At 38.5% G+C, this 17,077-nt stretch overlaps 1 protein-coding gene across 3 annotated transcripts in view; it reads right to left on the reverse strand.

Annotated features, from left to right (window-relative positions):
• Nucleotides 1-297: 297 nt before the first annotated feature.
• Nucleotides 298-17,077, reverse strand: part of LOC131981092 (guanine nucleotide exchange factor VAV3-like) — a 56,083-nt gene continuing 39,303 nt past the window's right edge. For 2 of the 3 annotated variants that reach the window (XM_059345391.1, XM_059345390.1), the window contains exons 21-27: nt 16,386-16,451; nt 16,102-16,136; nt 15,835-15,951; nt 11,326-11,413; nt 10,747-10,876; nt 2,216-2,364; nt 298-1,160 (exon numbers count right to left, since the gene is read on the reverse strand). In XM_059345391.1, coding sequence (XP_059201374.1) covers nt 1,119-1,160; nt 2,216-2,364; nt 10,747-10,876; nt 11,326-11,413; nt 15,835-15,951; nt 16,102-16,136; nt 16,386-16,451 — 627 coding nt within the window. In that variant the 3' untranslated portion in view covers nt 298-1,118. Of the gene's footprint in view, nt 1,161-2,215; nt 2,365-4,094; nt 4,149-10,746; nt 10,877-11,325; nt 11,414-15,834; nt 15,952-16,101; nt 16,137-16,385; nt 16,452-17,077 lie in introns of all 3 variants that reach the window. The other variant, XM_059345392.1, reaches the window with a different exon arrangement.

The following is a 17,077-nucleotide window of genomic DNA, read 5'->3' on the forward strand; positions in this document are numbered from 1 at the left end:
TAGATCTGTCATTAGATCTGTCATTAACTTGCATTGTAGCGAAATCCGTGTCAGTTTCACGGAAATTTGAGCGATTCCGTGGCTATTCCACGGATTTTGAGTTAAGCGAAATCCGTGGCTATTTCACGGATTTCTGTGAGACCATGTTGGTTTTACATCTGGGTCAGAACAATTAAAGGTTAAAAAAACATATATTATTTTGAAATTTTGAAACCATTTAAATATCTTGTGATAAGCTAAATTGAGGAGATGATTTAAATAAACAATAGCTTAAAAGAAATCACAACAGATCAGGAATCAGAGCTTAGACGTGGTTTTATCAGCTGTAAATTTCAACACTTTGAACATCGTTATCAACTACTTTGTCTTAAGAGGTGTTGTCCAGAATCACTTCTGGTTCCATAAGACTCATAGACACAAGATTGCAAACACGTGCATGACAGGTCAGTTCTTCACACTGAAATCTTCATTTTCAATTTTCAATTCAGCGATTGTACTTAAATAGCATATAGTTTATACAATATCAGTGCAGTGATTTAATAAACTCTTCAAAATAAAAGTCTTGAACAGAAAGTTGAACACAAAGGTCAGAACAGCCAAGAAGGCTACAGTGTTCCACCAACAGTCAAAGCTCCTCAGCTCCTGCATTTCAATTCGGTGCGATACCTGGGCGGTGCGCTGTCAGCAGGATCTGTGTTCCAGTTGGGTGACTGAGCCTTCCTGGTATTGAAACATGATGACAGTGAAGGCAAGTCTCACACCCGCCAATGGAGTCATCAATAATAAGACAAGGTGAGCGGGAGGGGAGAAGGGAAGGGTTATCTGGGTACAGCACATGCACTTCCCAGTGGGCCGCGGGGGCAGACAGGGCCGCAGAGAGGCGAGATATGGCATGACGCTCCTGGAATCTGTGATTTGACATCTGCTCTGTGTGAGAGTCTGTCAGAGGGCAGGAGAAGGTTTTTGAGGGCACGGCCGCTTCCTCTTCTAGTCTGAGTCTCTGGGTTTTATCAAAGAGATCTGACTGGCGGGGCACAGAGAGTGGTGAGCAGCATGGCACTCGCTGGAGGTGGTCAACTTTGAATGGACGCTGAATAGACATCATTCATCCTGCAAAGTCAGTCCTCCTCTTCCACGTAGGTGGAGGGGAACCAGCCCATCTGAGAAGCAACAAAGCAGGGTACAATTCAGACAGCAGGACATGTTATCTTTTTTTCATGTATTTTTGTATTTCTCCCATTTTCCTCCCAACTCAGGCTATGTTTACACGAGGACGGTCTGAACAGAAGACGCAAAAGTGGCGTCGCGTCTTCACTTTTTATTCCTCGTTTCGACGAGCATTCAGCATTCATTTCCGGGAGGAAATCTGCGTGCATACCATGACGCAAAAGTGTGTGAAATGCGATTGTATGCAGCCAGGCGGCATCACTTAAAGCGATAAGAGCATCTTTGGGCATGCAGAAGTTTTCACGCCACACATTTTCATCAGCTACTCCTTCCACAAAGTTCTCCACCATCACTAGATCTCCCAGGTCTCGTTCACAGCCGTCTGGCTCGCCTCCGACGAATTGCTGCATCCAAAATGTGATAGAGGTAATTACAGATCCTTCTCTGTTCAGTAATACTATCTCTACATATCCTGTACATTTGGTGGAAAGACTCCTGTAAGTTTATTAGAGCTGCCAGAGCAGCTTGAAGGTCCGACGCATGGAAATAATCCCACGTTTGTTTATTTTCCTGTACTGGAGCATGTATGTGACGTAAACACATACGTGACGTGAGCAGATCAGATCAGAGTTTTGCGTCTTGGCAGTGTAGACGGACACGCTACGGCGGAGCGTATTTAACTTTTCCACTTTGGAAGGTGGTTTCAGATTTTTGCGACTTTAACCCCCAAAAACGCCGTCACCGTCTAAACTAAAGGCACTTCCGCTAAAATATTTTGTCGTTTTTACCCGCGAGCGTCCTCGTGTAAACGGGGCCTCAGTGGTGGATTTTTCTCACACTGTAATCTTGGTCTCTTCAAGCTCTAAAGGGGCACAAACTGATGATGATATGATGCATGATATTCAAGAGAGAACTTTTCTGTCAACTTTTTTAATAATACTGTATGATTATATAAACTGCACATGTAAAGAAATGACATAACAGCTACCACTTTATATGATAAGAGCACAGATGGCACAAAAACATCAAGACATCCCGGCAGACCTACCCTGCCGTCGACCTCTCCCTTCCACCATCCGTTGGACATCTTGGTATAGATCTTGATAATGTCTCCCTGCAGCAGGGAGAGCTCCCGTGTGTCTCTGGAGCAGAAGTCATAGCGTGCCACTGCAATCCCCACCACCCTGGGAGAAAACACTGAAACAAAGAGATCTTCTCTTATTATTGAGAGCCATATCCAGTAAATTTCACAAGTACTCTGACTTGCTGAGCTCTAGACTGATTTGTTTAAGTTCTTAGGGCAACTACTGGACTACAAATGGACAAGAACTATATTATCTCTGGTGCTGTGGCTTTGCTGCTCTCTACTATCACGCTCACAATATCAGAGAGTCACACTCCATAGAACAATTTAATCAGAATCCAATCTAAAAGTATGGTTTATAGATGCTTTTGGATTTTTCACTTTGGGAGCACATTTAAGGGAACGATGCTTGGTGACTAACTTAAAGCCTTACCTCGAACTGATCTTTAAGATTCTGATAAAACAAGAAAAATATGAACTCAAGGCCCACTCCAAACTACAAAGCATTAAAAATCCTTTTGGATAAGCACAGGGCAAACACAAGTCAAACACACAGTAGAGATGAGGGGTCATGGGTTATCATCAGTGGTGATGGAAATATTCAGATCTCTTACTTCAGTAAAAGTACAAAAGTATTAGCATCAAAATGTACTTAAAGTATAAAAAGGGAAAGTACTTGTTAAGCAGAATGGCCCCACTCAGATTGTTATATATATTCCAAATATATTATTAGATTATTTGTATTAATGCTTTTATGTAAGCCGCGTTTTGATTTTGTTAAGACATGGCTCATTTCAACTACTTAATATAATGTTATGAGGACTTTTTTTTTAATTATTGTGTTATTACTTTAAATTCATCATGTTTTTTATGTTGAATTGTGAGCTGAAAAGTAACTAAAGCGGCTAAATGTAGTGGAGCAGAAGTAAAAAGTTACAGAAAATTAAAATACTCAAGTAAAGTACATCAAAATTGTTCTTAAGAACAGTACTTGAGTAAATGTACTTAGTACATGTACCACTCTATCACTTGATATCATGGTCATGTGTTGATCATTTAAGATTCCATCTTAAATGCTGCACTTAGATCATACAAGGTTATTACTATGCTCTTCAGGGCACAACATGTTTGTTTATCTTATCTGTGGAAATACAGGTGACACAACTGGGAAATATGCTGGATCAAAGGAAAACAATCTACCCCCTCAAGCCCATATACGCATGCATTCATATATGGTAATACCCAAAAAAACAGACACAAACAAAGTAATCTTAATAGGCAAATATGTTGTCAGCAGAATGACAAAAATGGGAAAACCTCCCGCTACTTCACCTTGGGAACACTTACTCATTATTTCTCGATTGTTACTGCTTATACTGGATTTGTATTGTTATTTAAAAATATAGATATATTAAGCCTAAATTTACTATTTGTATTGGATAGCATATTTGTTGTTGTTAATTAGCGAGTACAGACATACAAACAAAAGTGTATTTCCACTTTTAATTAGCTGAAATTTTGATGTTATTGTTATATTTTTAGTCAAATACCAGCAGTGGTGGCTCTGCAGCTCTTTGCCACTTGTTTGTTGACAATTCTGCAGTTATGTTCGCCTAGTGAGAGATATCACAGCTGTCAGGAAAGGAATTACAGGAGACTGACGGGAATGTTTTTTCCCCACAAGGCAACTTGTACGGTCCGTGCAATGTGACGTAAAGGCGGCATCATTAGACTACATTATTTAACAGAGACAGGAAAAACAAGACAGTTTGTCTTTGGAAACCAGGAAATGTGGGCATACAGCAAGGGAGAGACAAAGAGAGTAGAAAAGATGTACCTGTACCTGACCAGAAAGGCGAGGAGGAGGGAGGAACAAAGCTGCAGCCGCCAAGAGGAACTACAGAGGAACGGGGCGAGTGATGGGGGGGTTCAGGCCGTAGTGGGAGCAAAGAGAGAACATAAGCAAAGTAAGAACACAAGTTTGACAGAAAGAGAGTATGGGAGAGGGTAAAGGAGAGAAAGTAGGAGAGAGAGAGAGAGAGAGAGAGAGAGAGAGGGAGGGGGAAAAGTTGGCAAAGTCAAAGAACAAGCAAAAAGCAAGGAGGGTTGGAAGAGAAAAGTGAGAGAGAAGAGTAAAACAGTGAAAGCATCACATAATTTATCATTTCAAAAATTGGGTACTGAGTATTTAATACTTAAGCTGCTTCGGGACAGGTTCACATACTTTGGTCTGGGGCTGTTTATCATTATTTGAGTTAAAAACAATCTAAGAAACTCAACAGCAGGTTACTCAAGAAAATCAACAGACCTTGTTGTGGGCAGCTTCATTTTCTTTCTAGTTTTAGAGTTTCTTTGTATTATTGTCCCATACTTTACTTTTCCGATTCAGCTTGAAATTGAATGGCCTCCTGCACAAAGTCAGATCCATTAAGAAATGGTTTTCCAAAGTTTGGTGTAGAAGAACTTGACTGACCTGCACACTGACCTAACTTAAAACTCATTCAACACCTGGCAAACAAAAGTGAAGCCAATGTGGAACCTTAAACCTCTATCATTATTTTTTTAATACAAGCAGGGGCAGAACCTACCAGTTGCAAAAATAAGTCTTGTTGTATAGAAGTCTATGAGAAAATGACCCTACTATTCATTTGATTTATTACCTCAGTAAAAATGTCCCCAATACGTTTATGGATTTGGTTGCTAGTTTAAAATCCTTTTCACTAAAGCATGATGTTTATTTTTTTAAATTATGGTCCCATTTAGAGTAAAAAACAGACAAAAAAGCTGTGTATGCTTGCATATGCAATGTTTTCATTTTAGAACTTTGACCCTTTAAGCTGTCAGTAAGCGAAATTTGAAGCGAAATTTTGAAATGACACATTACAGAAAATACAAATTAGGGATGTTTTCATCAGCTGGTTTAGAGCAAATTAATAAAAAGCTGCATAAGTGTACTTTAGTAAGAAGATTGCAGTGTAATGTATTGCTGTAGACAGAAAAACAACCAAAAAGAGGTTGACAAACGAGACATAATGGATAGAAGTCTTTAGGAATTAGATTTAATTGGGCAACTTATAATTGTTTTTTTTAATAATCGTCAGAACTTATTCGGAAAAAGTGTTTCCATCTCCTGTTTAGCGCTTTAATATTAGCATTAGTATTTTCAAAAAAGGCAAAAACAACCTCAAGTGAGCGTGAAAAAATGTATGGACATTTTCTAAAGTATTACAGAATTATGGTGTTTCCATCAAGCTTTTCTCATGCAAATCCTCAAAATGTGCATCAAAATGTGTTCATTTCAGTCGGCTAAAAATTACTCGTTTTGAATCACAAAAGCGCTACTGTTCGCTGACAGTTTTGTCGTCCTTAGCGTCCTCCTCCCCAGCTCAACTTTTTTGTCCAAATATGGTCTCTTCTAGATGGTGACAGCCAAAATGCCAACACCATAGTCAGCAAACCAGCGGCTACGTCCACTTCCTACAAACAGTATACGGGCTGTGACCTAGGCCTGACCTTGCATGAGTAAAACCACAGCCTCCTGATTCCTTTGAATCAGCCCAGTCGTGCGACCCAGCGGGGGTACCAAAACAGAAGACTCCAGCAAAAAAAAAAGAAATTCCAGGTCATTGCGGTGCCTGTTGTAACAGCATATTGTTGCCCAGAGTTTTTGAAGACCAAAATCAACTGTCTGCATAAATTTGTAGTGAAGCTATAATCTTCCCCAGGTCATCCTGCATAACGCAGCAATAACTACCTTTTGAGGGTGGGACCTGGTGAGCCGGAGCAGCAGTATGGAGGTAAGTGTACGTCTGGGCACAGCACGGTGCCCTGACAAGGCAATCCACGCTGCAGAGCCAACGACTTCTGCTCCCATATGAGATCCCATCTGAGCCAGCAGACCCTCACACTCAAAAACCACCTGCTGTCAACACAACAATATGCTTCCATGCCTCCTTACTCTTCCCCACAGGGGTAAGTAAATGCAGGGCAATATGTGTCAACTGCTTGTCCGACCAGGAGTGCACACAAATACTATACCTGCAGGAAATATACAGTTTACAAAAATGCACACTGTGTTTATATATATATATATATATATATATATATATATATATATATATATATATATAAACATCTACTACTAGGATTTGATATTCGAAGATGATGCAAACTAAATATCCTGTTTTATTTAAATACTTTCTCTATTAATTGATGTTATATTTTCAAGACTCAGTTTGACAGATTTTACATATTTTTCACTTATAATGATACATTTAAAACAGTGGAAGTTTAGATCTCAATAACACTGATACTACAAAATGATTTTAACTTATTTCCCATCCTGAACATTCACACACATACGCAGTCGCAAAGTACTTAATTAAAGATGCCGTCTGGGGTTCCTCCAAACAAATTACTCCAGAGTTTTGATGGTTTTTCAATAGTTCTGCATCTTGTGATTGTTTACTCAGCCTTGCATTCTGTTTTCTTTCCTATGAGGTGTCTGTTTTGAGATTCAAACCATTTTTTGTATTTGTGTGTGTGTGTTTTTTGTTTTGGCATGACATCTGTCTTTCCACAGAGGCTGTTTACCAGACAGAGAACGCGGTGCCCACACTAAGTCTGTCTATGGGGGTGGACGACTTAAGGCAATAATAATCTATCCCAGAATGCACTGAGGCAACGACGGGTCTGTCAAGGCTTTCTCACAGAAGGATGCACGGTGAATGGCAGCGATGCACAAACACACCTCTTGCAGAGCTGCTTTGAAGTCTGATGCGCTGGGAGACCGACGCTGCCAAAGGAGGCAGAGGGACAAGGATGTAGCAGAATTTTACATCCGAACAGACACAAAGGGCTAACTTTGACTTTGTTCCAGCATTCGTCTGCTTGCCTCTGCTGCAGCGGCTGTGGTTGTTTACACGTACACCTCTCTTTAAGTTAAGACAGTTTACCTCCAGCTGCTTTCTGCTCTTTTACATCAGATCATATTTGCAAACTTTTCCCAGTTTTGTGGAAACAGGCGCAGTCCCTCAGTTGGACCAGGGGTGTCCCCCAGGTGTGTGTCAGCAGGCGGCTGTCACACAGTTTTCTCCGCTGCCAGCCCAAGTGAAATGTCATGTCCTGTCAGGAAAATTGTGAAGCCATCTCGGAGCTGAGCAGCGTGTGGAGTGTGACGTTTGGAGTAGCAGGCTCCTGGTGCTTGCCTGGGGCATTGGGCCCTTACCGGGACCTCTCTGCCAAGCCTGGTGAGCTGCCGAGACTCCTTTCTATTTCTTTCACTCAACGTCTCCCTCACTCCCTCCTTTGTCTTTTTCTCTCACCCCATACCTTCCCTTTGTACCCTGTGCATCTCTTCTACCCCATTCACAAGTGGCATTAACATAAAAATCTGTATTTGGATATCTTATCTGGGTAAGGAAAAACACATGAGTTCATTTAGATCAGCTACAGCTCATCTGGAGGAGGTCTAGTTTGTCTGGCACTTGTCATTTTCCTACTCAGCACCATGTTGTGTAAGCAGCAAATGTACTTGCACACATATGTGTGTCCATGGGCCCGATGGTCTTAAAACGACATGTGGTCAGGCGCATTAATATCTTGAGGCAGCAGCAATCGTGCCATTGACCAAAAAAAAAACTGATCTCAAGTCAGTGGTGCAGTATTTTCCTACTAGGTGCATTATTCCGATGGTAAGAAACTCCTGGCAGGTTCACTATGTGAATAAACTCCATTTCTTACACATTTCTTACACATAAACTCCATCTCTTACGTAGCACCCTCACCCTCAGTTAAATAAATTAGTGGTGCATTTGCTCATATGCAGTCAAATGGAGTTGATGACAGGACAGAGGAGACGACAGATGTACTCACATCTCTAGTTTGCCAAGAGAGATGGTATGATTGGTTTAATCCATGATGCACCCAGAACACACCTATAATTAATTAGGGGACTTAATACATGGCCTTTGCCCCTTGCACCTTACTCTGCAGACAGATTACCAGCAAAATGGAGTTTGACACACCTTTGATTCACTTACAACCTACACTTCCTGCAGATCATGCACATTGCACAATAGATCGTTTAAATAGGGCAGAATGTGTTTCTCACAGACAAACAAATGTCTATGCATATTTTGCATGAGAAAAGCTTAATGGAAACACCAAAATTCAATAAAACTTTCGCAAATGCATATAAAAGTTTTAACACTCGATTGAGGTAGTTTTGTCTTTATGGAAAAATAGTTAATGCACTAAATGGGAAATGGAAACATTTCAGACCTAAGGAACATTTAACTCACATGACTGATCAGCCGTTTCATCTCTGACATGAAAGAACAATTAGAAGTTGCGCAACTGAATCCGATTCCTGAAGACTTCTTTCCATTTTCTCTCTTGGGGTGCCAAAGTTGTCCGATTAGCAACCACTTTTTTGTTTTTTTCTCTTGCGCGCAATCTCTACTTCTTCTACTGTTTACTGACGGATTAGCCTACAGCAATAAACACTGCCATCTTCTGGCGAAAGAGCATTTATGCAGCTTTGTTTATTCGCTCTAAACCAGTTGATGGAAACGTCCCTAATTCACATTTTCTTAAATGCAATATTTCAAACTTTGGCTTCTAAATTTGCTTTATGGAAACACGACTACTGTGTCGCCCATTTTTGTCTCTGTCCAAACCTTTTTGCCATTTTCAGCTCTTTTGCTCTCTCTCTCTCTTTCTCTCTCTCCTCGCCTACTTCTGTCCATTTCATTCTGTCCACATTCTTTCTCTTAGACTCTCGATTGACCATTCCTAACCTCCCTCTTCCTCTATTCTTCTTCTTCTTCGAGACATTTCTCCTTCACATGCCTCCCCACTACGAATGAGCATCTGCTTCTGTCTCCAAGGGCCAGCAATGACGCAGGCATTGGACTTGTTGAACTTCATCACAAATGTGCATTTATTCATGCCTGTTAATACTGTCAAGCTAAGATCAACAGTACTGCTTTACCTCTCACAGCCAATAATCACTTCTTTATCACAGTGTGATGGTACTGTAGCAGAATGATACTGAGTGCAGGGTACATTGTGACCCTGTGAAAGCTTCTCAGGGTCTCTCTTAGTTTGAGCCAAATGGATTGCTTCTGCCACATAACAAGCATAACATCTATCAGGTCACATGGAGGGTCACTACTGGTTAAATCACTTGTTTCTTTTCCTGTTTAGTTAGGCAGCTTCTCAAGACTTGACTATAAATTGTTTTATCATTTTCTATACAAGTTCATATTTTGCAAAAGACCATCTTTTTTTATCTATTCTTGTTATATTATGATAATTATTTTATTTTCTCATGAAAAATATATATAAAAAAAAAAAGTTCAATGTACATTGACTGAAATGCATCATTGGACGCTGTGAATTCATTGTCATTTAACATGAATAAGAGGTTGATAGATTACAATTAATGACAATTAAAAAAATATATAATTTTATTGATGTAATATCATTATTATTATTATTATTATTATTATTATTATTACATGGAATTATTGTTATTAGATGGAATTATTATTAAATGGAATTATTATAAAGCTAATTTATTCTTTTTTTTATATTTCTTTGTTTATTTTATGATTTTATAATAATTATTTATAAACAAAATACTATATAAATATATACCAAATAATAATAATAATAAATACATATATATTTATTTCTTTTTTTATGTTTGACATCTTTTATCACTAAACTAAACTACAATAAGCACCATTTACTACTTTGTAAAAACAACAGCAAACATTTGATTTCAACACTGTACTGCAGATCGTATGTCATGAGGAGATAATGTCTTCTAATTATAATTAAACCTACATGACATTATAAATGTGCAAAAAAAATATTTAGTATTTGACTTTATTGTAATAATGACAAAAGAGTCTCAACTGCTACTGTCACCCAGTGTTGTACCGCAGGGAGTTGTGTTAGCTCATTATACTTTGATAAATAATTCTAGCATGTCTCACACGTCAAAGATAGGACTGCCTGAGGTAATAAGACACAGTTTTAACTTGAGTGTCTAACAAAGCCCATTCTTATATCTAGATGCTCTAATGTAAGATCAGGCATGTTTCTACTTCTTTTTAGATGTGAGGGCAGACACTACATTATCTGGTCTGTAGTAACAAAATATAATATGTAAAATACTGATTTCAGCAAATTGTTTCTGCCCTCAGCTGGTTCAGCTGTTTTTATTTGATGACCTGGGAAATACCCATTCCCTGTCTCAGTCATACAGAGAGGCTTTACGATCAGGTCTGCTTCCCAGGGAAAAACAGCTCACCTTTCTTTATCTGAACTTGGCTGCTGTAGCAAAACCCACCCTTCCAGTACTCCGAACAGCTTAAAACAAATGCTTAGAATTACTTTCCACTGTAACCGGATCAAGATCTGATCTGATCTGGTAGCATTTCCCTCTGTCAGACAGTCTCAGGCTGTTGGTGAAGCAGACTCACCACTGCCAGCCTTGGTAATGGCCTTGGGCATGTTTCCATTGGGCAGCTCCCTATAGGGGACCTGCAGAGTGGTGTCAAGACTGCTGAAGCCCTCTTTCAGTGAGTGCTGCTTGTAGTATTCCACCAATTCCTGTGTAAAACAAGCACAATAAGACAAAACATACTCTAACAATGACAATCCAGGGTCAATCTCCATGGTATTGTGTACAAATGTATAGAATGGAAAGAGACATGTGGGCGGGTTGGTTTGGAAGAGGCTGCTTGTTTGATCTTGATAACAAAACAACTGCCTGTACTGAGGAGGTGTTCCTGAGAAGGGCAACTCACCACAATATATCTAGTACTAGAAACAAGCTAATATTAGCTGCTGAGATATAATACCACAGGCAGTTGCAGCTGTAGAAATAAACCTCAAGTAGACATATTTTATTCATTGCACAAGACAAAAGTAAAGCTTTCACTTGCATGCAGGGGTTTATCTCAAGGGAGAAAAAGTAATGTAATGGCAAAATGATTATACTGATTAATACTACAGTAGTTTGCAGGGCACAGAAATCCATACAAAGTGAAAAGCGTTACCAGCACAGTCTTGAACAGTCGACTCTCAGCGATGTAAAAGCAGCCATCCTTGGTCAGAATCTTAATGTGCTTGACTTTATCGTTGAACCTGTGCAGGATGAATAAGACATAGGCTGCTAATCAACTATACATGCTTTCACATCAATCCTGTCTCTATGGTGAAACTATCACGAAGGTCTGTCTGAGCTGACTGTCGGTTACCACGCTGAGCTGAGCCAAGCAACTTTGTTTGACAAGAACACCCTGGGTTTTCCCTGCGGTGGAAATCAAATCCAATTCACTCACATCAGATAATAATAGCAGGATTATCCAGTTTTACCCAGTAAAATGAATTTATACTTTATACCAGTGTCTTGTGACCCCACAATTTTAAATTTCATTTAAAATATTTTTAGAGGCATTAAAAGCGAAGAAAGACTAAGATTAGAAAGATACAAATTGCTCTTTTGCAAAAACAGATTTCTCCATTTTGATTCATTATATATGTCTTTCCTTATTTTGGTTGCAGTCCAGGGAATATCAATCAAACTGCTGTGGGGCTGTTTTTTTTTTTTATCTGTTTGTGCAAAGGAACTCTAAAATTTCTTTCTTGGTTTTTCTATTTAATACTGTCTGAAACAAGGAAGTATGAGGGTCATACAATCCCAGGACTTTCACCCTGGAGACCAGCAGTTCGTCAAAAGTCAGCTATGTTTTCTGAAGAAATGCACTTCATTTCAGTCTTAATGTCATGTTTTTGTTACAAACATAAGCATGTCACTTGGGGTAATAACAATACCCTCTTATCTACTTCACTTTGGGCATTTACATGCATTTATTTTACTTGTTAAACAATCTATTATGATCTATTATGATGTGTCTGGAGCTGTATTTACATAATACACATACTAGTGTATTTTTTCACTGCAAACATTTTGACTAATGGCAGGAAACTCACAGGAGTAATGTATATAATTATTGATAACTTTGTTCCGTTTAAATGTATCTGTAAGCCTTGCGGGTGAGAGAGCATACACAGGCAGGGTTCTGAAACTGGTGAAGTTAAGTGGTATGCAGCCCTTAGTATTTAAATTACACCGAAGGTTTCCCTGCTAGGACAAGTCAAAGTGTCCACTGTGAAAAAGGCTATTACTAAGGTTATTTTTTCACCAAGCACCTGAATCCTGGAAGACTACCTATTTAACATGCTACAGTCTATTTTTCTCTCCATCTCTCTTTCAGTATCTGTGAAATACAAAATACTCTCAGGAAAATAAATGCATACATATATATACATATATATATATATATATATACATATATATATATATATATATATATATATATATATATATATATATATATATATATATATATATAATGCCTGGTACAACTAATTACAACTAGAAATAGCTCATTAGAGTTTAATTTAAGAGCTGATATCCAGACATTTTCCATGGTTTTCTTGATAATAACCAAAATCATTATCAGGAAAACCATTAAACCATTAAGCTATTTTTGTTTTTATCATTATATCTGTCCAAACAAATGTCCCTTCAGTTGTACCAGGCACTAAAATGAACAAGAAATTGAAGAAAGCAAGGGTAGTCTAATATTTTTTCCATGACTGCAAATATGGTGTATATTATGTATGTATATTATGTATTTATATGTCTTATTTTTTATTATTTATTATCAAACATAATGTACAGTAGAGTGATTAAATAATCACTTGTCGCGTGCGAATCAGAGCTCAGGCTGACTCCACTGTTGCTCATAAAGTTGTAATAAAATATTTTTTACCTCTTTCCATGAAATGATTGTGACAATTTTATTTATTCTTAACAGATAACGTGTATATCTTCTCAAAACTGTATTAATAAATCTTTACCAAAGTGATTACTGATGCATTTAAACAGGAATAAACAGAGGATTGTGCCTGAAAACAAAATTATTCCAACTTTATGGGCAACAGTGTACATGTGTAGTAAAAGTGTAATGCAGTCCAACCTTGAACATACATACACACTGTATAATACATACATGCTGTTGGCACCAGTGGGGGTGTGCTGTCAAACCAATTGCAACCACAGTGCTGTATATTGCATGTCTCCCGCATGATGATGTGCAAGTTACATTGGAGATGGATCCACATTGTAAATCTCCCAATGCAGTGTATAACAGATATGAAGAATATGGTCATGTTGCAGATTCACAGATACATTATGAATACATAGCAAGTGATACATTATTGATGCATGTTGAGTTATTTGATGCATAACACATGGAGACAGATGAGCCCTGTTTGGCAAGTCTCCCCTTCCTCCTATAGGCTCCCAAGGCTGCACACACACGCAAACGTCACTCAACACACACACACTAGTTTGACACTAGACAGTTCCAGTTGATTAGTAGCAACTCTCTGTATAAAGCTCCATTATCTCAAACGGCCATCCTGATAATGATCTTAAGCAGTGAGACAGGCAATTAGGATTGGAGTGTTCACAAACTGGCCCTGTACATCAAAGCTTTGAATGAGGGACAGTATGAGTCCACCAGAACCAAATGGGCTGCAATGGCGTGTCACTGGCTAAATAGTCTTCACATCCAAACACTGTTTCAGAGTGCACCCTCAATCGTTATAATCTCTCGGAGCCGTCATGCCAGGTCAGGAGGACGCGATGGTCCCTTTTTTTTAAAAGACTGAACAAGCTTTGATGTAGCCTGAAAGATATTCGCCAGTTAAATGGCCAGTGTTGTATTTCAAAAGATGGATACAGAGACACTCAACTTGCAGATAAAGCAGCCCTTTATTGAAGCCTAAAGGGATGGATGCTTTATCTGCAATTCAAGTGCGATGCTAGCCTTCTTTTGAAATACATTTCTAAGAGTGATAGCCAAAGAGCAGCAAAAAGTATGATGCAAAGCCATTAGGATCTCCTTGAACATATGTCTGAGCAGAAGAGACAGACATTAGATAGACAAGATAGGTAAAATAGATCATCCAATTTCACCTCTTCATCATTCAGCTGTGGAACAATGTTTAGGTTCAATGTAAGGTTCAAAGAAAACCTTTCATGCTGAAACAGGAATAGCAATTAATAAATAAATATAAATTCTCAGTAACCTCTGCTGTTTAGTCATGCAGGGGAAAAAATACTTTTCTTCCCAGGATAAGAGACACAACAGGTGAATAGTGTCCTTTTATATTTATAGATATCACCATGACTTCCCCAGTTTGTTATTTACATCAAGGGAATATTTATTTTCTAAAATGTTATGTATAGATATGCAAATTAGGTGTGGAATCATTAAATATGCACCAATTTTTATAAATTTCCAGGACAGAAAGCTGAAAATTGGATAAAGCAAATTTCAAAGTTATTATTTTATTTTGTTGAAATACTAGATTCAAAGATTTTTGCAGAAAAAAATGGGATATCTCTTTTCCAATAAATCAGAGCATGAATGAGACAAACCCTTCAGTAAAAACCTTTAGAATATAGTCAGGAATAAAACAGGTAAGTTTGGTGTCTGTAAGTGGAGCTGCAGGTAAGATTTATGGCTCAGGGCATGGGGAAAAAATAATTTTGAGGCCTCTAAAATAAACATTGATTGACAAATATTGAATCTAATTCATGGCAACAACATTATAGAACACGTAAAACACATAATATTGTGCAGGAGAGTGGGAGCTTAATAACGATGCCTGTGATGCTGGCTGGTGATGACTTTTATTTCTTTCCACTATATAATTTTACTGAAGTAAGTTTTGAATACAAGACTTTTGCTTAAGTAAAGGATCTGAATACTTCTTCCACCGCTGCTGTATTCTGACTCATTGTACTGTACCTTCTTAACAAATCTAATTCTTATTTCTTCAACAATTTCTACTGTTAAGTTTACCAATTTCAAGGTTACAGCATATTGACTAAATGCTACAACCTTGACTACTGACTCCATGATTGTTTATTGAATAAAATATAATGAAATTAGACAATAGGTTTGGTACTTCTTCTGTTTATGCAGCTCTGAGACAGGTGTGTCAAAAACTGTTGATACGAACAGATAGTAAGTGAGAAAATTTGCAGTTGGGGTGAAAAAGTTCTTTAAACTTAAAGTAATATCACCCACCATCTACATTTTAAAATCAAGTGTGATTCATCAAACCAAGCAAACTTTTCCCATCCTTTATGATTACACTGTGACTATGACTTCTTGTTTTTCAGTGGCATGAGTGGAACACAGCGTGACCTCCTTATGCTGCAGCACATCCACTTTTAACATTTGATGAGCTGCTTGTTTTCAGATGCCGGCACCATTGTTGCACGGAGCTATTATTTGCATGTGGGCATTTTGTTTGCTCGAATGATTGTTGCCACTCGCCTCTCAAAATCAGGTGTGTTTGCCCTGAAGACTGCTGCTGACTGCATTTGTTTTGTTTATTCCAGTATTCTTGTAAACTGAAGTGAATGAAAATAGTAGATTTAGTATAGAAATGAAAGAGAAACAAGCCATCATGTCACTTACTTTATACTAATGGCGTATTCTGTGCACTCTTTGCTCCTGTGTCGAACCAGATAGGTGCTGTTCCCTCGGTCCAGAAGCTCCACCTCAGCCTGGTATCTCTCCATAGGCCCTGCAAACCTGAACCACCCATGAACAACTACTGCACTTACACTGCAATCAATCATTCTGAACATGAGGATGAGAACAGTCGATACAATCAATAAAATAGAGTAAGAATGACTTGTGGTTATTGTTAGCAATCTACAGTCATTTGTTTTCATCACTTACCAGAGCTGGGCAGAGTAATCGACAGGTTTTGGAACCTGGCGCAGAGAAAAGAACTGTGGTTATTTTGTGTTTTAATGGAGTCGATACACAGGGGTGGAGGTCATTTCTGGTAATGTGATATTCAAGCCACATCTAATGGCTAAAATCACTCTTCTACGGCGAAAAAGTGAAATTGAAAAGCACTACATTTCTTTGCCAAGACATCAATAGCAGCCATTATCCACTGAATGCATTGTAATCACACTAAATGTGTCTTATTGATTACAAAAAATATGCACACTTACACATGGGCATGGCCTCACAGCGTCACTTGGAAAGAAGCCAATCTTGCTTGTCGCCAGAATTTTTCCCTGCAAAGGCAACTGGCTGTTAATCGCATTATATTTGTCTGGAAGCAACTACACCTCCCTCTCTCTCGCACTCCCTCTCTCTCTTCCTCTTTCTCTTCCCCTCCCACACCCGCTTCAATAAATCCTCAGCAATTAGCACACAACAAGCAGTGCATCTAATTTGCAGCCCAAGTTAATTATGGTTCAAACTCTGCCGGCAGTTAGATTTGTACTGCATCAAAACAAGAGCCTCGTTTAACACTAAATAATGGATCTTATTCTGGTCTTTGAATATCCAAACAGCTTGAGCTCTCTGGCATGCACTAAAGACTAACAATTGCATTTTGGCTAACCCGCCTCAAGCACAACACAAGCTTTATATGAAAATCATTAATTCCTTCAACAAACATAATGTAGACATGCTTTTTTCTCCTACTAAATAAAACCACTTTAGTTTAACAAAGCACTTAATTTTTTGATACAAACTTGCTCCAACATAGATGTTCAGTTCGTATCATAGCCTTGATTCTGTAATATGAACATATTTTTTTAGGTGTGACGGCACCAGAGTCTTGTTGCCGCCATACTGTGTGTGTCTTTACACTAACTGGGAACATCTGTTTCATGTTCCTGAGTTATTTAAAGGA

This window comes from Centropristis striata, chromosome 11, assembly GCF_030273125.1.
Source record: "Centropristis striata isolate RG_2023a ecotype Rhode Island chromosome 11, C.striata_1.0, whole genome shotgun sequence".
NCBI lineage: Eukaryota > Metazoa > Chordata > Actinopteri > Perciformes > Serranidae > Centropristis > Centropristis striata.